General features: G+C 46.2%; 1 protein-coding gene across 1 annotated transcript; it reads right to left on the bottom strand.

Annotated features, from left to right (window-relative positions):
* Positions 1 to 454: 454 nt before the first annotated feature.
* On the bottom strand, positions 455 to 18566 carry BMF (Bcl2 modifying factor). Its single transcript, XM_058807530.1, has 5 exons — positions 18492 to 18566; positions 17000 to 17164; positions 15750 to 16070; positions 14623 to 14786; positions 455 to 2219 (listed from the first exon to the last, which is right to left on the bottom strand). The coding sequence occupies exons 3-5, from the start codon at positions 16063 to 16065 to the stop codon at positions 2118 to 2120; spliced, it is 582 nt and encodes a 193-aa protein (XP_058663513.1). The 5' UTR covers positions 16066 to 16070; positions 17000 to 17164; positions 18492 to 18566; the 3' UTR covers positions 455 to 2117.
* Positions 18567 to 22825: the final 4259 nt, after the last annotated feature.

Genomic DNA, 22825 nt, shown 5'->3' with positions numbered 1-22825 from the left:
CTTGCACTACACCTCAGGCTTTCCCCACCATTTAAGTCCTCTTTCTCCAATGACCAGCATTTACATCAAGCAGACTGTGCAAAGCAAAGTATGGAAAGCCTCATCTCTGGCAGTGTGGGCAGAGAGCAGCTTCCATCCTGCTGCAGCATAGTCAGCAACAGCTATCACTTAGATCACTCTGGGTAACTCTGTAGTGCACATGCTTAAAGAAACAATACAAAACCAAAAACAATTCCCCCTCCTAAAAAAAACCTCCCACCCTCCCTCTCTATAAACCCACCCCCAAAAATATTACTTGAGATTCATTTATATGAATTATTAACCATCATGGACAAACATATTACTCTAGCTCTAGCTAGAAAAATAACACAAAAGGAGAAAAAAAGCTTTTCTCACATAAACTCTCTCCTTATGTTTAAAGAGAGTGACTGTGAATATAGGAGGGTGAAAAAGGCTTGGGAACCTCTTTCAGGGAGCTAAAGTACATTTTGCCACAGTAGACGCAGGATGAAAATCAAAGAGAATGGGTCTGAGAGAAAGCAAGAAGGTCCAAATTTAACTCTGTTCAGCAAACTGTTATCAGACACTACAGTGCAATGATGAGATTACAAATATCAGAGAAAGCAGGAATTAGAGACAAATATGCAAAGAGGGGTGGAGAAGGAAAGCATATGTGCAAGTAAACTACTCTTCCGTACAGTAATGAATATTTTTCAGAGTGGATCAAGAATTTCTCAACACCTGCAGCTGAACATTTCTAACACAACTGAAGAGCAATTCTCTGGACAGCTCTTCCTCAAGTTGGTTGTATCATTTGAGACCTACAACAAGGTGCAGTGGCAATATGAAAATTTTCAGAAAAAAATAATAAGGTCTGTATTGCTTCTCTGTTCATGTTTTACCCTAGCTGTCACTGGGTCTTGAACTAAGTATATTTAAGGCTACAGAGAAGCAGCCATCAATATTTTAGGCTACTTCTTTTTGGTAGGGTAGTTTCCCTGTGCTGGTCCAATAGTGTCGGCCATACGGACAAACCTCTGAGTGCATACAAACTGACAGAAGATCTCCCTTGAAATAACATTACTGCTGCTAGTCAGTATATGCTTACAGCAGCCTCCAAATACTACACACTAGAGTAACGGACAGACTGCTTGTACAGTGTACATATCAGACTAGATGCTAGTTAATTTCCCTGTCAAATCCTGAAGCAAAATTATCGGATGCCTGGGATCTAAGCCTTCCTGACCAACCACATTATATAGTAGGAGAAAAGAAAACCAAAATAAAATAAACATCCATCATAAAGCTACTAAAAACATATACATTAGCATTGTAGAAGAATGACACATGTGATATTCCATAGATTTTGGCTTCCTGCTGGCTCATGGGCACTGAGAACACTGAACTGAAAGCAGGCAGAAGCTAGTAGCCACCAGCAACCCCAAGAAGGTTTCTTTTTCAGCCTGTTCTACTGATTTATTTATTTTTTAATTGACGGCAATGACAAAGAACAGCTTTTCTTGTGAGAGCGCTGCAAGTGGTGCCCAATGGAATGGCCGAAAAGGTCAGATTTCTTTGTGATTTTCTCTCACACAGGGCACAATGAAATAAACAGTAACCAATGAATAAAACAAGTAACCCGATGGAACCAAGCTACTTGAATGTTTTTCACTGCTAAAAATGTGGAGGAATTGAGCATCTCTGCTCTAAAAGATACCCCAAGTATGTTTAGTCATCAATCCCAGGCATCACTTTTAACTAGCAGCCAAAATGACACTCCTGCACTCTACCATCCCCTCCTACACAGGGCAGAGGAAGCCGTCAGTCTAATACCTGCCTCCCTTGCACAGAGGTCACCGGTGCAGGGAGCCAGCAGCAAGCTTTACCAAACACACCCACATTCTGGCTTTCCTTCAACAGTGTTGGACAAGAGCTCCCTGCCTCGCGAGGCAGGCAGCAGCAAAGAAGAGTCCGTGAAAACACCCAGACTTGAAGACGAGTATCCGAAAGTCAGAGTCCTCACATCCGGCCGGCGGTGTGCAACGTCTCGCCCCCGAACCAGTGTTTGTTCAGTGCTCCCTGCAGACTGGATGTGGCCTGAAACAGGCGGGCGAAGCTCACCTCTGCCCAGTGTGGTTCCTGTTCACCTCCGTGTTTAAGGCCAAGTTGTGTAGGAAGAGAAAAAGCTGCCACCACACTTGATTTCTGTTCTGCTGATGCTGTAGAGAAGAACAGTTAAAGCAAGGTTATTTATATTTCTAAAATTGCAACATACCACTTCTCTTTTCCAATAACAACTCAGTTACACTTTTCAAGAGCAGACACTTTAATCCCATCAGCATAACAAGGGGGTGCAGCAAGGGATGAGGGGAGAGAGGGAAATGATAAGTTCTCCAGAAATAATTGTAGCTCTAACATTACAAAAAGAAAAGAGCAGACCCTTTATGCATTGTGCACAAGAGGATTAAACTTTTTTTTTGCTTGTAGGATTTCGCAGAGTTTAGCCAAGTGCTGTTTTTAATCAGATTGGCTTCTGAGCCTTTCAAAAGCCCCAGCTGCATGAACAAACAACCTTTTTTTTTTTAAAAAAAAAGCCCCCCTTCACCCCTAAAGTAAAAAAAAAGAAAAAATATAACTGGTGATCCATCTGTAAGTGATTTGACACCGTGAAGGTCAAAGGGTTAATCTTCAATTTAAACCACACTGCTGAGACAGCAAAACTCTGATTTCATCTAGTACAAGAAAACACATTCGTGCACACACACACTCCCCCACCCTCCCCCCACCACATTTTCCTTCCCAGCATCTCCAAGATAATACTGCCCTTTTTATAGCCACTTTTGACAGTAAGCCATAAATAATCAGCCTTGGAGCCCTTTCCTACTGACTGGAGCCAATTAAACCTTAAGCAAGAACATACTTGAAAACACACAAAAAACCAAATGCAAGAGGTTATTTCAGGTCCCATTGTCAAGGAAGAAACATGGGAGTTGAGTTTCAGGGGGACACCAGACTACATAATGCAGCTTTGGGACAGGGACGCTGTTCCTCCTTTTGTTATAAGTAATCACCCCTGCAAAAGTGGCTCCGATTATACCCCCACCTTCCTGCACTTTAATGGCATCTCGTACAAACAGGTGGGTTTCTCCTTACATTGCCCAGTCTGGGATACTGTTTCACCTCAATAACCGACTCTCTATTAGAAGTCAGTCTTCATTTTCTCATCCAGAATTCCATATTTGCTAAGCAGGCTTGATCATTTCTGGAAAACAAAACAAACCAGCCCAAATCTCCACCCCCTACCCCCCTACCCAATCCCCAGCAGACGAGGAAACAGAAGATTGGCTTCCCACAACTTTGCCTCAGTACACAGGAGTTCATAAAAGAGCACTGAAGCACATTATATGAACAAGATGTTTCAACTCAGATTAGCCCAACAGGGCAGAACAACACAGTTGCAAGGCATTTTTTACATAATCACAAATAAGAGAGTTGCAACTGGAGTTGGTGTATTGGAGATGTGTCAATAGACAGCTCTTCAAAGCCCTTCCAGATAGCCATTAAATTATGTTCGTATTCCAGTGTGAGTAGATCTGTGCCATTTGAATCACAAGCACACACAAAAGAGACTTCCAGAAAACCTGTGTTCATCTTGCATCTTAGCAGTGGGTCATTATTCTTGCCCTCAAAAATTAACAAGAAGAAGAAATGGATTTGGAAAAGTTCACACAGATCCCATGGCACATTTCAAGAGCACTGCCTTTGTAGCATAACCTGTAAGTAGCGGCTCTAGAGCCTGCTATTATTTCTTTCAAAGTAACTAGTCCTGGGTTCAGTCCTTACTGATTGCACAGGCATTGCTAGGTATACAGGGGAACAATCTTTTATAAATTGTCCTGTAGGACTGGCTTAAAAAACACTAATTTGGTCTCAAAAAGCAAAAGCAAAGTTTTTGGTTTTTTACTCGCATCTCAGTTTGACCAGGCTTTCCCTTCCTCATCAAACTCCAGAGATTCTTAGCACCCTCCCTACAGCCACACTCCTAAAACTGCTCAAACTGCACAGGGAACCACAACGTCCCTGTGACATGTAGATACCATGTTTTTATCAAGCTATTACTGCCTCTTGAAGTCATTTTTTGGTACAGCATTTTTGTCCTCTTCCAATTAAAACTGTTTCATGTATTTGCCTAACACACTCAAGGAGATTTCCATGCAAGAGCAGAATAGGAAATATTTTACCCTTCGTTCTCCTTGCTTATAAGAAGCATACCATCTCGAATAACTTCTTTAAGAATGTTGACACCATTTTGCTTTGAAGTAGAAAATAAAGCATTACGTTGAGGGCAGCTTTCCAGGTTTTATTCCTAGATCTAGGGCTTGCTTGCATTTCCCTAGGTCTGTATTTAGCCAGCATTTTTTTCCATGGTGGTGTGGTCCCACACACACTTTCACTGGCCCACATACTGGAGCAGCTCACTCACGATGTCCTGTCCCCACAGCAGCGCTGGAAAGTGAACTAGAGCAGCACAATGATCAAGGCCAGAACTAATCCCATAAGTTGCCCTTACTGTTTAACAGGTCATCCTAAACTATCTGATCCATGGCATCCTGTACTCAGACTGATGCTTGTTTGAGGACAACAGAAAGATGATGACCTGTGAAGAGGAGCAACCTGGGACTGTGTGCTTCAGCAGCAAGCCTAGCTAATGGGGTTTGGAGTTACTCTGGCTGATCTGCTTTCTGTGGTACTAATTCAGCTTGGGGCAAGAGCCACAGAATGGAATGGCAGACATTATTTGCAGTAAACAATTTATGGAAATAACTAAAAAATGCCCTTTTCACAAGTTTCTGTGTCTTTTTCCCCAGATACGCTTCAGCCAAGACCAAAATTCTTAAATATTTCAAGACTGAGGAGTTTTTAGTGTGGTATAATTTACCTTTCAGGATGGACAGAAAACCCAGAACAGTGATTCCATGAACTTGGCATATATATTTTTTTAAATGTGATATATTTTGAGACATTTTTCTAAGATTCATAACTATTGTGATACTGGTATCATTTCCCTAAACTTCACAAAGTTGATTTGCCCTTTATCAAAATAATTCAATCCTCAGAATCACTACTGCACAAAAATACCAGGGATGAACGCTTTGTCACCTCCATGTGGGAGCAACAAAATAACCCTTTTGAGGCTTCCTTCCCAAGAAGGAAAGAAGCCCCTTTTGCCCTCCACATAACTTTAACTAAAGAAGAGTAGACTTGTGAATACAGTAAGTCAACACAAAGCTGGAAACACATAAAACCATTTCCTATTGCAGCTGCTGCTTTTTAAAGGGGATATCCTTAAGAGACTGTCTGTCTGAAATGTTAGCATGAATGCTTCAATGAGTCACAAGAAAAGGCCATTTTACAGGAAAAGTATTCTCTGCAGCAACAGTACATTAGCGAAGCCTCTTCCATGAACTGTGCTGAACCAAAAACCAGACTACTTGTAAACAAACACAAAAAAAAAACATGCAAGATTTTTACTGGAAGCAAATAAAAGAGGAACATGACTGACCCGACACTTAGTCCTTCCCCACAATTAATTCCTAATACATGTTTCACACTCTAAGCATACAGATACATATCTGGCAAATAGCACTCCAGACGTCAAAACCTTTTGTACTCCTACCAAGCCCTTGCACAGGGTGATCAAAGGGAAGATCAGGACAGGTGATGCACTTCAAAGAAAATGCTGTCTCTTTGACACAGCTCCTTGAATCCATGAGCATGAATGTTTAACAGATTAATAAGACTCATTTTTACACTTGATATACACATGCCATTAACAGCCTTGTTTAAAAAAGTAAATATGCTTGTCATATGCACATGTTGTATGTGGGTCTGTCTGGTACACTCCATCTACCCTCCTGATCTCATGGGCAGCTTCTGACTTTGCTTCATAGCTTCCAGACAATTAAGGGTCATATTCTGATCCCATCTTAACTAGAAGGATTAATATGGACCTAAATGGTGCTGTGAGAGCAAAAGAAGAATAATTGCATATGTGTACATAAAAATATTATTCTTCCTTTAATGACTAACACAAATATTAGCAACAAGTTGTTGGGATTGTATTTATTCACTGAATACAAAAATACTTGCACACCGGGAGCAGTTGCTGACTCATCGCTGAAGGCTGTTTTGGCTGCCAGGTGGCTGGAGGCATATTGTGCTACCACAAAATATGCTTTAGCTTACAAAGACTAGAAAGTCACAGTCCCCAAGGCAACAGAGGTTACAGAAGGTGTCCCCTACTGGAGAGAGAAATGCAGGCTATTGGAAGTCAAATACAAATCTTTCCAGCTGTGATTCCTAATGACCAAAGTATAATGCATGTGTAGAACCAGCGGAGAAAAAAAGGAGGCAGTAATAGAGGAAAAAAATGAAAGAGGAGCTCAGCCACATGGCTTCTCATGGTAACACAATAAAGAGGATGAGAATCCTTAATCGGGAAGCTCCCTCCTTCTGTCTTGCAATGACTCTTACACAGGACTCAACTTGTAGTAAAAGGAGGCATCATGTCAAGTATTGCTTCCTTTCTCATGAGCCTCCATCAGACTTTGCAACAAGATGAGCAACACGTGTGTTTATGGAGAGAGGACAGACAATACTGGGCAAAGCCAAAGGACGTAGGGTGCAGGGGACCTCCAAAACAATGCATGGCTGCCCCGCCCAAGCACGGGAGAGGGCACGGACGGAGCAGCAATCAGCGGCGGCTGCTGCCCCAAGGCCGCTGCGGGCGCAGCTGCGCAGGTGAGCCCTTTCTGAGCTTTCTCGGCGTTTAAAAAACAAACACGCAGCCTCTCGCGCCTTCCTCTCCAGCGCGGGCAGGAAGGGGAAGCAGACAGCCGCCATGGCAACAGCCAGCTGACGGCAACCTGGGAAGGGCAACCACCGGCCACTGCGTTCCCAGGCCCTCGGCCTTCCCCTTCTTCCCCATCCCGAGGGGCACGCTGGCTTATTTTCCACAAATACGGTAAATAAAAGTCCCGCATTTCCACAGAACCGTGCCTGATACCACTCTATACCTGCGGCCCGGGGTCCGGCACGGCTCGGTCCCATGCTCTGGGCGTGAAGAGATACCCAGGATAGGACACCCCAGACCGCCCAGCCACAGCTGGCAGCTGCAAGAGTTTTTGACCTTTTTAAGGATTTATTGACTGAACCTGCGTGTGATGGGGCACGGCTGTTCCACAGCTCCCGGTGTTCATGCCCGCCCTGCGCAGGCCCGGGACCCGCTGACCTGTGTTTGGCATCCATTGCTTCACCAGCAGAAGGGAGGCGCTCCCAAAACTGCTCACTGCTGCGGAGACCCCCCCTAGTGATAAAAGTCTGCCTCGGGGTTTGCTTAAAATAACACTTTAAAAGATTTTACAGGAAAAATATCCTGGCGCGGGGGGGCAGGGGTGGGCGCGGGGCCGCCCGGCTGCGCGGGGAGGCGGCGGGAGGGCAGGTGCAGGGCTGGAGCCTGCGGGCAGCGCAAACTCTCGTCAGCAGCGCCGATGAGTCAGAGGCTAAATTTAGCCGGCGATATAAACACAGCCGCCGAGCGCAAACACGGCCGGCCGGGCCCTCGCACGCACCGCCCCGCTCCTCCGCGCCCGACCGCCGGCTCCGCTGGCCCAGGGGGCTCCGGCCCCGCTGCCAGCGCGCCCTCGGGTCTGGCTCCCATCACGGAAAACCCAACTGGGGTTAACAGGAGTTGCCTCACTGCTTGTTTTTGGACCGCTATTTTTTTCTGCCGTGGTCCGGTCCTCGGAAGGATTCCTTTTCATTTGGCCAGGCGGCTAGTGAGGAGAAACAAACAAACAAACCCCAACATCCAAACGGAGACTATAAAGGCTGGCAGGACATTCCTCCTCAGTGGCTTGAAACAAAAGAGAACTCTGCATTTGGGCACTTGCTTTCCTGCCCTTCCACCATAAAATTTAATCGAGTAAAATACAAACATGTACACTCCTTTCTGTAAATAATCAGTCCAAATATCTCATCATCCCCCTCAGAGATGGCACTATCTTAATAAGATCAACCAACTTAGGTGGAGGGCTGGAGGCAGAACAATTAGGTTCCTATCAGCAATCCTTGTATGATCTCAGTCAAGTTATAACCTGCATTTTCTACTCTCCCACAATAAAAAATAAGTGGGGCATTACCACAATTATTTCTTAATTCAAAAATAATTTCTCAGCTGTCACACTGCTACAAGCAGAAAGCATGTTACCACTGTCACAGTGCTGCAAGAGCTGAGGAGATCCAGAAGAACCTGCGGAGACTGAAGGGGTTGTTCAGCAGCACTGAACACTGATGTCAGAAATACTGCAGAACGATTCACCTGCACTGTCTCAAAGAGCCGTTTTGTGCTCTTTATTCTGGGCAATCTTGGTCTTTTGAGGTTGTGGCCCCACTGCCTCAAGACAGTCCTGTGTCCAGCAGGATTCATGGCACACAGTTGCACAGAGCTTGCACGGCTCTCCTGCCACCCTGCTCCCTCCCAGCTCCCTTATCCTCTGCCCACCTTCACTATCAGAGCTAGGCAGGAAGTTTTGCTTTTTAACATTATCCCTTACTTTAAGCAGGAATATACATGTAATATATTTGTCTTTTGTCAGCTGAAAACATAGAAGAGGCTAGATTAGGATGATGTAGAAGTTTTGTGGGTCTTATTAAACTGATACGCAATGATTATATGTGGCTTGCATCAAGAGTTTGTACAGCCCAGCCTCCAGCAGCAGCCTTACATGGCTGCCTGAGGGAAAGCTAAGGGCAAGTACATGCAATAGCTTCCACTAGTACTCTCTTTCAGCATCTAACTAGTTTGAGCTTAGGATTTTCTGAGTCAGATCTGGTTTCTGTTTATTGAACGTCTGCCTCAATGGCCATAAACTTGTCTCAATTCCCCTTGAACCCAGATAAAGCACTGGGATGCACAATATGCCTTGACAAGGAGCTCCACATCTTTCACCTGTTCCATGAAAAATGACCTCATTTACTTTGAGCTGGCTCCCACTAGTTTGACTTGATTTTGCCTAGTTCTTGTACTGGGAGAAATTAGTCTATTCATCTCCTTCATGTCACTTTTGATTTCTGTTTAATATTGCTTCCCGCTTGGTTTGTATCTTTTTTTAGGCTTAGCAGTCCTTAGCTCATTTTTTCATATGGAAGTTCTATCATCTGTCTTGCCCTTCTCTGAACCTTTTCCAGTTCTGCTGCATCATTTTTGATGAAGGAAACCAGAACTTCATATAACATTCAAGATACAGTAGAAACATGAATTTATACAGTGCCATAATTACATTCTTGTTCTCAGTGTCTTTTCTTAACATACCAGAGAATACCATTTCAGACAAGACGTGAAATGGTCCAGCACATTTCTGTTAACCTACATGTCAAGTAATCAGCTCCATGGGCAGCAGGATTTCAAAACAGGTGATAAACAAGGGGCAGCAAGTTGTTCTGTCATTTGTATGCATGGGGAAGATACACTTCCAAGGCCACCTCTTCCTTCATTGTCATTTGTCATAATGAAAAGAAAGGGGGAAAAAATCTAATAACATTAAGCAAAAAATCTATTTCTACCTCCTTATATCAAATTTTTTACTCCACTGACCATAAGAATGGAGCGTAGGATTCCAGTTCCATAGCCCTGAAAGAACTTTGTTTTACATTTCAGGCTTCCCAAACTCACACCCACCCTACTCCCTTCCCTTTAAATTGGGCTCACTCACTTCAGGAACTCTCTCACTCACCACGTTTGTGCATCCTCAGCTGGAGATTCGAGTCCTGCACCAGTGGGCAACGCACAGAAAGCAGAGCTGAAGAGGTGACCCACTGCTGTGCAGAGCAGCAGGGAAGATCCTGAAACACACTGACCTACTCAAGAAACAAATACCCCAGGTCTCAGAGAGACTGTAGATGCAAGTGAAGTATGGAGCTGCTGGTGCTACAGGCTTAGCTGCAGAACAGTCTGAATCTCTGCATTATTATTAGGAAGCATTCCTGAACATTCTTCCTAAAATGTAAGGTCATAAAGAACAGATTTCTGCAAACAATTCCAATGTGAAAAGCAACTGTTAAAATGCCATGAATATCCTTAATAGTGCAAAAAACCTGATGGAGTTTGGGATAAATGATGCACATGTAGTACTATGCACCCATTCTCTCACGCCTGTAAGTTTCCGACAAGCGATGCAGGCTCCCTGTTGCATAAGTAGAAGTGTCTCAGAGGAGGCCCTGATAACTCTTATGAGAGACAGACAGGAAGAAGTATGCAAAACATAACACGTTTCACTTTCAAAGGAAAACAACATTTCCTTCTGGACATTTTCAGTGTCATTAGCTTGAGGCAAACAGGTACATGCCTAGCTGTCTGCCCACAGCCAGTGTGGATGCAGGCATTTGTGTTCCATGGGCTGCTGAACCCTGTTGCAGTGATGGTAAGACTTACTTGCTGAACCAACTGGGGAATTTAGAGAAACAAAGTTTTCTATAGCTAGATCCACAGAGGATTTTTGAGCATGGTAAGCATATCTAAATCAACTGCAGGATTCCTGATGTGTTGGAAAGGGACTTTGTTGTTGTTTGTAATGCACTTATTTACTCAAGAAAGCTCAGTTCTGATTCAGCATCTGGTTCTCATTGAGGCTCAGCTTTTTTTAAACTGAGCTTTCCAGATGGGTTGACTGAAGCACAAGGAGGTCAAGAGACTTGTCTGAGGTCATACAGCAAGTCAGTGGCTCTGCTTGGACCTGAGCCCAGAACTGTTCAAGGCTACCACTCCTTGGCTCTTAAAGAGACAATTTTATCCCCTGTGAAGTGATCTTATCTCCACAAAGAAGAAATATGATAAAAGCAGTCCCCTCAAAGCTGCAGCCTGCTTAAAAGAGTTATTTTATTTGGAAAAAGCTATAGAGTTCCAATGCCTCACTGGAGCCCATCAAACTGAAGGGGTGTGATCCTGATATACAGTGTCATCCACCCCATCCCTGGATAACCCCCTAATCCTCTGGGACGGCTTTGCTGCTGCCACCATTCCTGGTTGTGTACTCACACAACCCCATCTAACAACCCCTCATGTCATGAAATACACTCTCCATTGAGCACAGCTCAAAGCCCCTCCTCAAGGCAAGGAAACCCAAGTGCACTCAGGACCTGAAGCAGAGCCCAAGCACTTGTTGCCACAGCCTGGACATGTGGGGTGTGGGAAACATATCCCAGCCAACCAACCCATAAGCTCAGCTCTGTTCTCCACAATGTCAGAACATGCTCTTGAAGTTCAGCCACAGGCTGAGCTACAGCAGCAGTTCACCGATTCCATAGCAAAGACACACTTGCTTCAAACCAAGGAGGAGGTGGCAGGTACTGGCTTCTCTTGCAGAAAGCATGGCTTGTCTCTGCCTTTGTTTTCCAGGGGCAGGGTGAAAAAAATAAAACAGGGAAGTCTGCTAGAAGCTACACAGCCTCAATCAAGTAAGAGACAGTAAAGAACTCAAAAAAACCCATCTATATGGGTCTCACAAGTCATTCTGCAAGAGCCCTTGCAATCAACCTGTAGCAGGCTCTGCTATTTAGGAACACAGAACATCAGTCAAGTCTTCTTACAAGAAATTCAGCATCTTGAGGAGATGAAAGACATGGAGTTCTAGGGAATGTTGTGTTATTGCTCTAGCACTGTTCTAAGGATGAAATAGCCAGGTTTTATATTACTGTTTTCTGTTTAACATATTAATAGGAAATGAAACTCTGAAAGTGATTTTCATGCCAAAAGCAAGCATAGGTGCGGCCAATTTTCTTATTCTTGCTAGATGCATACCCAAAAATCTTTTGTATAGCCAAGAGCCACAGAATAAATACCATTTAGCTCCAGAAGCCCAGAGAAGAGATAACAATGACTCTCCAGGGCTCCAAGTGTAGGATAGAGTTAGACCATGCATGCATCAGAGTCCAATGACAACTCAGTGATGTCAGCCTCAGCAGCAATTGCCTGCTCAGTTTCTCTCTCAGTCAGGGATGTACATTAACCAGCACCCTTTGTGTCAACACAGCCTTGCTGCTGCTGCAGCAGCAGAATGGAGGCAATACCTGAACTGCTGGAGAGTCTCACAGAAGTCAAGAGCTATGGCAAGGCAGTTCTTGAGCTAGCTGGATGCACCATTCCAATGCTAAAAGCCTTTCCTAACTTCCACTGAAAGGGCACACACATTTTCTTTTCACAGGTTCACAGATAAATGTTTTGTAGGCTCTGAAAACACAGCTTGTTGAAAACCAAGCTTGCTCTCTCTCAGGACTTCACAAGACCACACTGGTGTGACTAACTTTGTGGTATTCTAAATCTGATTCAAGACACCACTCTGGAAAGTTGGTTTTGACCAAATGTTTTAGACAAGCTGAAATGGGGTTTTCAAATCAGGGGTTAGTTTCACAGCAAGATAAACAACAGCCCGGTTTTCCATGCCTCAGAGACTGCCCCTTCCAAACCACAGCACACTGAGAACGGATCTCGTGTCTCCAGGGGCAGACCGCCTGCTCCTTCAGCAACAGGCCGGGCAGAGACATTGCTCATAGGACAGAGGGGTTCTCAACGGGGGATTCATGCCAAAAGCCAAAGGAAATCCTGCATGCAGGACTGGGAGGGAAGGCATTGGGCATGACAACCAAACACTCTACAGGGATCGGTGCTTTGGACACCAATATGTGGCTCAATACTCAAGTTTTCCTGACAAACAAGAAAGAATCCCTCAGCAGATCCAAATGCCAAGGCCTATCCCAGGTTCAGGCTGTGGATAACCACTGGCTGAACTACTCTGTCCTCGGGTTAAGTTTTCGAGTTGCTTTGGTTTTGGTATTTTTTTCCCCGTTTTGTTTTCAAATTTAAATGGCTGAAGGCTCCCGTCCCCTTTACAACTTGTTGCAGTTCCAGTTCAAACAAAGAGCGCAGAGCCCCTCCTCTGGCGGGCCCCGGGGGCCGGGCCGCGCCGCGCCGCCCAGCACAGCCGGACGCCTTTGTTTACTACGGCTCCACACGCCGGGCTGGCCGCCGGCCGGGGCTGCGCGGCCGGGCCGGCACCGGGAGCCGCGGCCGGGCACCGGGAGCCCGACCCCGCCTGCCCTGCTGGGGCCGGGCCCGGGGGGCGCTCCGGGACGCGTTTCCAAGGCACGGGCATCAGATAGGGACACTCCCCCCAGATGAAAGGGGTCAAGTTACAACCAGTTCCACCAGTTCGGTGCAGGGCTCCTCTGCCAAGTTGGTTAAACCTTCCCTTTCCTGAGAGACAGCCTGGCGAGAGAGCGGGGCCTGCAGCTAACGCTGGCGAAAAGGCGCCACCGGGGAAAACCCCATTCAACCACAAACAACACGTTAAAAATCTCGTGGTAGCTCTTTATTCCTGCAGTTTGCTAAATGACATTCATAGCCCCATCTACATTTCTACAGGCTAATCTTCCTTTTCCTTCTTTAATCATTCACCTATTAGGAGATGAGTAGTCCCAGAATTTCCTCATCTCTCAGGTGACACAGAGAGACCAAGATTTTGGCCAGCCACAAGCCACACTCTCTGACCCGGACAGAGATCCTCACTTACCTTAGAGAAGGGGTGCAAACGATCCCACAGTTAACAGAGGACAAACTCACTTGGAGTAGGATAAACTTTCTGTCCCTTTCTGAAGTCAGCAAAATTTCTTCACATACAAGCAGATGCACACCCTCCTTGTTGGGCTTGCATAGAAGGGACAAACTGCTGTCTACTGCCAAGCTTCTGCCACCTCTGACCATCTCTCTACGGGCTGAGATTTTCATTTTATCTCTAGTCAAAGGGGAAGGAGAGCAAGGAAGAAAGAATCAAGGGTTCTGGGGGTAATGGTTATTTTGTTTCTTTGAACAGCAGTGTTTAGGTTTTGGGTTTTTTTTCTTTTTGTTTTGTTTTTTTAAGAAACCAAGAATCTGGAGTGTGTTTTTCAGACCTGATAGCATCTTACAGGTGTATTTTGTGGTGAGGAAGTTAGTCACAAGTCTGAGACACTAGCTACGACTGTCTTACTAGTAGCTGCTAGTAAGTCTAGTATGATCTAAATATTCTTTACAACATTACATAGAACTACCGTTAGACAACAAGGAGTGTCAGAACAGATTCCAGGCTTGTTATCTCCAAGGCAATGAGCTGACATAAGCCACTGATGGCTACATGTGCCACAGAAGAGAAGGTGCTGGTGGTGAGGAGAATGGCGAAGAGTAAAAGCTGTAATAAAAAGCAAGAGGAACATCCCTGGGAAAAGCCTCAAACCCACTGCTGATAAACAGGAAGAGCTGGAATAGCAGCAGCTAACACAGAAGAGCTCCCTTCCCGGGCACTAAATGCTCATATTCATATTCCCTCATATTCTCTTCCCTCCACCTGCCAGTCTTTAGAAAGAGTAAGCAATCTAGCATAAGCAAAATGCATCAGGACACTCCTGCCGTTTTATCATTGCTGGCAGTCTGCTGTCTTAAACAACAGTTCACTTAGCTGATGGTTGGAGCCAGTCCTCAGAGTAGCACTCTTGGACAGGTAAAGCCCACTTTGCCCTGCAGAGACACCCTACCCTCTGTATGTGGAGCCGGTGGAACTGGTCGGCAATGCACTGCAACTTCCGTGCGATCTGCACCTCAGCACGTGCTTCCCGCTGACCTTCCTGAGGGTCCTCCTGGAGCTGCGGATCCAACACAAAGCCAGCTGGAGGGACATGTAAACGGTAACCAGCACTCCCTACAAAACAGAGCACAAGAGTCATTCTTCCAGTGCAAAGATTATCTTTTCTGCTCAGTACACTTCATGGAGGAAAGAGCTGTACATAGTCCTACATTTTTGATGTTTGAAGTCTAGTTTTTGAAGGCCAAAGAATGACTGTATGCTGTAACACAGTGCAGTAAAAGATTTGCCCAGCTTTCAAATAAACTTATATGGATTAAACAGAGCACTGATGTGTTGATTCCCATCGTCAAATGAGTGGCGGGATCTTAAAATTGATTCCTTTTGCTTGTTTACAGCTCAGCCAAGTGCTGTGGCTTGGGATTTTTTTAAGGACAGTTTTGCAGTTTTACAGGATCTCTGCCTCAAGTTGTCTCCCCCTTCTACAAAAGGCAGAAGTATCTTTTTTGTCAGTTTTTTCTCAGTTTTCTGTCATTTAGTGATTTTAGTGATTTGAATTAAAGCTGAATTGGATACACAAAGCTGAGTGGTGACCCATCAGTTACTAGTAAAACACTGGATGGACATGCTACTTATTCAGAAACTTTAACTCCAGTGAAGAGCCTAAAACCTGTAACTTTTTGCATCTTCTTCTCTCCACTGAAAACTCCTAGGAATTTCCACTTCCTTCTATGTGGATGAGACAGACCATTGGTAGTTAAAAATGTAGGCAAATTGTAGGATATGAAGTACGGCGAACATTTCGACATCTAGCAGTAAAATCAAAAGTGGCAGAATAAAGCCAGAGAGAGAAAGAGGGAATATCAAAGACAGCAGAAGCAATGAGCAGGTGTTTGGTTCCTGCAGTGGACAAGCAAGGGTAAGAAAATACAGGTTGTCTTTCTTGAGGGAGTAGGACTAAAGCAAAATAATTTCAGTCCTTTAATAAAACACCCTAATGAAAGAGACCTTGTTTGATTGGGGAAGTGCTAAAGGGACAGTTTCTTTGCTGCAAAGCTAGTGACACTGGAGTGCTCTTACCATAGAAGAGTCTCCGTGGCTCTTCAGTGACTCCACAAGGCAACATAACATCCTGACTGGAAGAGGATGGGCTGAGTGTTTGAGTTGCCTTGTCCTGCTGCTCAGGATGCCTGATACCGGGACCACAGCAGTGTGTGAGGGGGAATAGTTGAAACCTCCCCAGAAGGCAGCTGTAGGACTGGTTCTGTGTGAAAAAGCCAGTTGCAGTCATCTCACCAGGCTGACCTGCAAGTCCAAAGTCATCAGAGTGAAACACGTCATCGTCCAGCCCATCCAGGCTAGAATAGTCCTCTTCCAGGTAGCTGGGGCGATCCATCGCTCCTGCAATAAAGGGACATTTGAGGAAACAGCTAAGACACAGCAAGAATGTTGTCCAGAAGAGTATGCCTTCTGCTCCAACAGTAAAACACAACCGATTTTACCACACTTTCCCTCTTCCCCACTTCCCAGTGCTGCCCATCTGCATGGACAGGAGAGGTGAGCGACTGTGGTGAAGGTTAAGGCTTTGCAGAAAGTCCTCAGGTGCTGGGCCAGAGAGAGACAAAGTTCACACGCATGTAAGTCCACAGCTCCAATTCCACACCTGCTCACAAGTAGAGAGCCAACCCCCAACCTCAGCACATAGAAACTGAAAAGACATTTCAAAAAGCAACCCAGATTCTTCTCATAGCCCCATGGCCACTCAGCTTCTTTGGGGTCTGCTTTGTTTTGGCCTGCTATACTTGAACTTTATGGTACATCCCATTCGCTTTTTCCCACCTATTTCTTATCGATAAAGAAAACCTCTTGTAATCATAAGGCTGCAAGGCCAGATTTTTAAGAAACCCAAGTGGTTGCAAAACTTAAGAGTTGTCAAAGCCACGTCTGTGAAGCTCTCCATTACTTCTCCCTACGAGGGCCAACTTTCCTTTCAACTTCTCATTTCTCCCCTCAGCTCAACCTAAGACATGTCCCAAACTTGGCAATGTAGTCACTTCCTTATCCCTCTTACCCTCAAGCCTACATGTGCTGTTAGTGCAATGGTTCATCCTACTACTAAAGAAAAACATGGCTGGTGTCAATGTTTAAAGCAGGATTTCTGTAGTTGCCACAGTAAACACTCCTGAGCTCTGTTACAGCACAAAGATGAACAAAGATGGTAGAGGGGAAAAACCCCCATGAACCCTAAATCACTATCTCAGAGCTCTTTGCAAACATAAAGCAAGTAGAAGCAGTATTACCAAAAATGCCATGAGTCCCTTTACTGTTACCTGTGCATCTAACCCAATTGGAAGACAGACTCCTAAGAGATCCATCTCCAGGATTTCCACCCAGTTCCAAACAAGGCAGTGAAATTCAACTCTTCATGTCTCTTCCTTTGCTCTGGTTTGCGAAGCATTTAACAGAATGGAAGACTAGCAAGAGGAATTTCAGGCCTGAAGGAGACATTAATAATAATTTTATAAGGATGTGTTCAGCGCTGCCCTTGGTGCTCCCATCTCCCCCCAGGTGAGCAGCACTCCGGACACCAGCTAGAGACAACAGGACCAAGCAGTGCAAGAACAGTTTCTGCAGGGCTCTGGCTGGGGGGCACTCCGCCTATTTAAGTTGCCGCATCTCAGCAGTTCACTCAACTGAGCCACAACTCCCAAAGAAGTTTCTGCAGAGCGGAACAGGTACCAGCGCTACAGCCGGATGCAACTCTGCTGGATGACAACAGTGGCAGAGCACTCATAACATTCTCATCCGTGGCTTAAAGTAGCACACTGAAAGGAGTTATGGGCCCCAAGAGGCAGGCATGGATGATCTCCTTGCCAGTTTTTCTGCTGGATCAGTCACCTGACAGAGAAGCAGGCGGGAATGTATTTTGTCTTTACAGGAAAGTTTGCCAGATCTCATCTGTCAGCCTCACTGGGACACGGACATTCCTCAAGGGAAGTGCAGCAAAGGCACAAAGCAAACCCCAAACAAAAGAGGGTTTAAAGAGCAAGAAGTTTAACTCGACCTCGTGCAATACGGTTCGACCCTTTAGCAGAGATTTTCAGAGAATGCCGATGCAGCGCGAAGGGCAGTACATTCTACAATGGAACTCCTTCTACAACCTCCAAACGCAGCTCACGCTGGGAGCCACAGACCCCGGACAGCTCGGGCTACGGGTCTTTGCCCGGGCAGCGCCCGCGTCTCCGGAGCCGCGTCCTGCCCACGGCACTTCCTCGCACACGCCAGCGGCGACAGCCGCGGCCCGGGGCAGCCGCACGCCCGCGCTGACAGGCGGCGGGCCGGGAGCGGAGGGAGGGCTCAGCGCACACGTGCGTGCCAGCGTCCCAAAACAAAGCTGGCCGGCCTCGCTTCGCCACCGCTGGCCGCCTTTAACTCCTCCCCGCCCGGACTCTAGCCCCGTAGATGCGCCCCCGGCCAAGAGGTTTAACGCGGCTTCTCCGGGCAGCGCCGTGGGATGAGACTCCCGAGCTCGGCGGGGCGGCCCGGGAGGGGCAGCGCTGGCTGTGGAATCAGCCATCGCCTACATCAGCGAATCAGCTGCTTTCTCAGCGCCCACCGAGCTCATTCCTCGCCCGCACCCTCCCTCTTTCTTCCCGCTCCCCAGCAGGCGCGGGACTCCGGGCTGGACCGGCCGGGCCGGGGCAGCCCCGAGGCGAACCCCCTTCTCTGTCACGATCGCGCCCGGCCTCGGCACCGCCCTCAACGGCGACCTGGCACAGAGCGACCGGCCCCCAGTGGCGAGGGCGCTTCCTGGGCACTCACCGAGAAGCGGGACGGGCGTCCCTCGGGGACGGGGCGTCCCGGGAGGAGCCGCCTCCGCTGCAGCCTCCGCACCGCCAAACTGCGGCCGGCGCCGGCGGGCGCGCCGCGAACAGCTGACGGCAGCCCCGCCCCCGCCGCGCCCCGCCCCGCCCCCGGCCGCCAGCCAATGGGCGGAGAAGGGCGGGCCCGGCGCGCGGCTGAGGCGGGGCGGCGCGGGCCCGCTCCGGCCCGGTCCCGGTGCAGCAGCGAGGGCTCGGTGCGTGTCCGCCCTCAGCGGGACGCGCTGCTCGCACCTCGGAACGCTCCCGCAGCTCGGCAGGCAGCCCCAGCCGGGACTGAGCCGCAGCCGCGCTGGGCTAGCTTTAAATCTGATGGGAGTGCCACTCCAGGTAGTTGATTTCCAACAAAACTTTGATTTTTCAGCTTTAAATGACTTAGAAAGTTCTTCGTGATTTGTAAAGTCTGAGCCCTGAGGTGTGAGGGTCTAGGAGTTCTTCGCAGTGTGTTGTGCTCTTTCCTGTAGATGAATACGACTACAGGACTGCACAGGACTAAAGAATCAAACTAATAAGGATAACTTATTCACAGCGCTTTCTGTGAAGCCCCCTCGATGAGATTAGCATAAAAACCCCAAGCCTCATGCCGCGAACAACAGCTCGGTGCATTTACCTTTACTCTGCCAATGATTTATCAGCTCCCGCTGTAATCAGTGGCAAAATCTCACCATGTTCAGAGAGGCAGGACCCAGCTCCTTGGCGCAGAGCAGCACCCTGTCAGGCTGTTTTTAAAACCTACGTAACAAGATCGCCTGGAAGGGAGGTTTTAAAACCCAGCTGGCCGCTGAATAATGTTAATTGCTGTCAAGTCTGCCACACAGTTACTGAGGTTTGTAACTTAAACTCAGGGGAGGGGTTAGATTGCAAACCGATGGCTAGCAAGGTGAGGCGAATTACTTCGTTTTCCTCGTATCACATTGTCCTGGGCAGGCTCACAGAGCCTCTCCAGTTAAACGTTTCAGAGTCACTATGATTTTGAGTGAGGTATTTACAGTTGCCATTAATAGATTAACAGGCTAATAATGTTCATTGTCTCCAAAAACCCATTTCTTTGTGGTTCTCGTCCAAGTGTTCATTTCAACTCTTTTATTTGCCAGAAGGCTTGAGTCTACTTATTTACGAGAAGGTCAGATCATGTTTGACTTGTACCTCACCATCAAGTAAGAAAGAAAAAATACTCTTTTTCTTTCATTTTCAGTAAAGGACAAGAGGACAAGGTTCTTAAAGTAATTAAGCCTCATTGTTCACTTTTGATAGTCAAGGGAATTGTGAGTAGGGTAAGAGGCAACTGATGTTTAAAAAAAAAAAAAGGCATTCTATATCATCAAGATAGGCAAATTTTATCACACTGATGGTCAGACCCTGGCAAAATGCCAGCTGCTGGAGGGCTACTTCTAATTTGAATGTGTATCGCTATAAATAAAAAATGAATGTGCTATGATTCCAACCACTTATGTCTTCCAGACTGAGTAATAACTGCCTGCTGGTTAGGCTCATTAACAGTTAGAACAGTACCTGATCGGCTTTGTTTTCATCTCATTGAGCTGCAGTTGGGGCCACACTTTATATCCCCAGAGGCTGCATTTTGGGAACTCCTACTGTGTACAAAATGTATGGAAACTGAAATCTATGTGTATAATCAGGCTGGATGGTAAGAGGGCTCAGGAACGATATTTGTGCCTTTCAGTGATTAAAAAAAAAGATATGGCAGCATTTCTAAGAGAGGGGACTCAGAGGGATTCCTTGAGGAAATTAGACATTGTTAAGAAATGGCTCCGAGTAAATAGACCGAAACCAAGACAGAGACAGCGAGTCTGAAATGGAAAATTGTGAACCAGGGGCAAGTTATACCACCAACCTCACTGCTCTCAGCTGAGAGAGTTTCTACAATAGTATGGAGACAAGCTTCTTACCTGGGAACAGGAGCCCAAGGGACAGGTTCTCTGCCAGAGAGTTTTTGCTCATTAGTGTACATGGTGACATTTTGATTCAAGAGATTAATCTTAAATCACGTGCAGCAGTGTCCCTGTGACATCTTTGGATGGAAATACTGTGCCATCCTATAACCCTTCTGTCAGCCTGCTCTACTGTTCAAAAGAATAAAATTGCTTCTTTTATTTAGTTATGCCCCCTACATATTCCTCACATGTCTTCACAACTATTTCTTATTTTACTGACAAAATGCTATTGTCAGCATTGTGCTGTAATTGCAGAGTACATTGTGATCTTAGGCACGGGCCTTGCAAGCTGCTCTGCCTGGGTGGGCTCCAAAACCCACACAGGGCCAGCTTGACTTTGGTGGGGGTAGTCTTGTCTGATGAGCTCAGTTTTCATTTCTATTTTTCTATTTTTGTAGCTCTCATGGTTGGAATAGGGAAATTAAGGGTAGTCTCATGGATCATAAAGCAAAGGATGAACAAGAAAAACATACAGGGTTGATTCTATTTATTTTGTTATCTTAAAAACATTTGGTCAATGGGGTGATTTTTCAGGGGGCTCAGTCTGAGTGCAGAGGAGTGGAAAACGGTGTCTTCTGCCCTGACACATATCAGTGGCTTTACTAAATGTGTTCTGCCACACTTTATTGTTGTGTGAGGCAGAAAAAAAGTCTTGAATTTCATGTTTGACCATCCCTGTGTATTTCTCACATAAGCCAGACTGAGGGGAAAGCTGGCCTGTGTCCTGATGGAAGGGCTCCCTGTGTTCAGCACCCAGTGCTGGTAGGAGAAAGTGCTGCACATTTCCATCAGTGTGTGTGAGAACAGGATTGCTTGCTGTCTATAAATAAAAGTGAGATGATATTGCTGTTGGGGTTTTCTTCTGAAGGGAGCAAAGTTTAAGGCAGCCTGCCAAGGTTACTCCTTGCTTTTCTGAAACCAAAACTGAGGCCACTTTTTCTCTCCAGATAATGTCATTGGATTGGGAAAATGCTTCATCCTCTCTTGGCGTGCTCTGGCTCCTACTGCAAACACTGAAGACAGGAGTTTGCATTTTCCTTATAGCCTTTCTACAGCCAGCCCTGCAAATTCAGCCATGCCTTAGAGACATTGGGCTGAGGGAAACACTGACAACCAGGCTTGAGGTGTCTGTGTTTCTGTGTGTTACTGAACATGCTCTTGTATACTGGAGTCAGTCTGAATTTCTCTTTTGTTTTCTCTCTTCTCTTCTCTTCTCTTCTCTTCTCTTCTCTTCTCTTCTCTTCTCTTCTCTTCTCTTCTCTTCTCTTCTCTTCTCTTCTCTTCTCTTTTCTCCTTCCTTCCTTCCTTCCTTCCTTCCTTCCTTCCTTCCTTCCTTCCTTCCTTCCTTCCTTCCTTCCTTCCTTCCTTCCTTCCTTCCTTCCTTCCTTCCTTCCTTCCTTCCTTCCTTCCTTCCTTCCTTCCTTCCTTCCTTCCTTCCTTCCTTCCTTCCTTCCTTCCTTCCTTCCTTCCTTCCTTCCTTCCTTCCTTCCTTCCTTCCTTCCTTCCTTCCTTCCTTCCTTCCTTCCTTCCTTCCTTCCTTCCTTCCTTCCTTCCTTCCTTCCTTCCTTCCTTCCTTCCTCCCTTCCTCCCTTCCTCCCTTCCTCCCTTCCTCTTCCTTCCCTTCCTTCCCTTCCCTCCTTCTTCCCCTCTCAAAAACACTTGCTATACACTTTCATCTTCTCTAAGCAGTTGCCCAATTCTAGAGATTTTGCACAGAATAGAATTTCTTCTGCCTGCTAATGATGTAGGGGGAAGTTCCCAAGATTTTTCTTCCCCTTTTTTGAAAAAAAAAAAAAAATAAAAGAGAGAGACCAAACAACAGCATTTTCTCCTGTCTCTGGGTTTCTTCCATGGCCCATGTTTTTCCTCCTAATTCTGTACTCCTGTGCACTCTCTCCTGCTTTTTCCTATCTCATTCTTATGACTTCTCTTCTTCATCATCTTCCTTTCTTGGATTCTGGACTAACTCCTGCAGCATAAACTTCCTCAGATGTTTGACTCCATTATTGGGATTTCATAAGGGCTATTTTAAAGGAAAATCTATATCTGATCTTTACAGAGTTGCAGCCTCATTCTGTAGAGGCCTGATCCACTCCTTGCAAAGACAACCTTGACTTCAGAGGGGTAAGATCAAGAACATTTTGACTGTGATTGGTAATGAGCACTCAGTATACTCAGGCCTTCCCAGATATACTCAGGGCAGGGCAGAATCAGGTCTTTATCTCACTGCATGAAAAGTTATGGTGCTGCCAAATGTCACAGCTGGGTCATGTGTAAGCTTGGGCTTTGACACCACACTTCACTGCCTGCAAGGGTTCCT

The sequence above is a fragment of the Ammospiza caudacuta genome, chromosome 6, assembly GCF_027887145.1.
Source record: "Ammospiza caudacuta isolate bAmmCau1 chromosome 6, bAmmCau1.pri, whole genome shotgun sequence".
NCBI classification, from domain to species: Eukaryota; Metazoa; Chordata; class Aves; order Passeriformes; family Passerellidae; genus Ammospiza; species Ammospiza caudacuta.
Note: the sequence above shows the minus strand (reverse complement) of the source record. Positions and strands in the feature narration are given on the sequence as shown.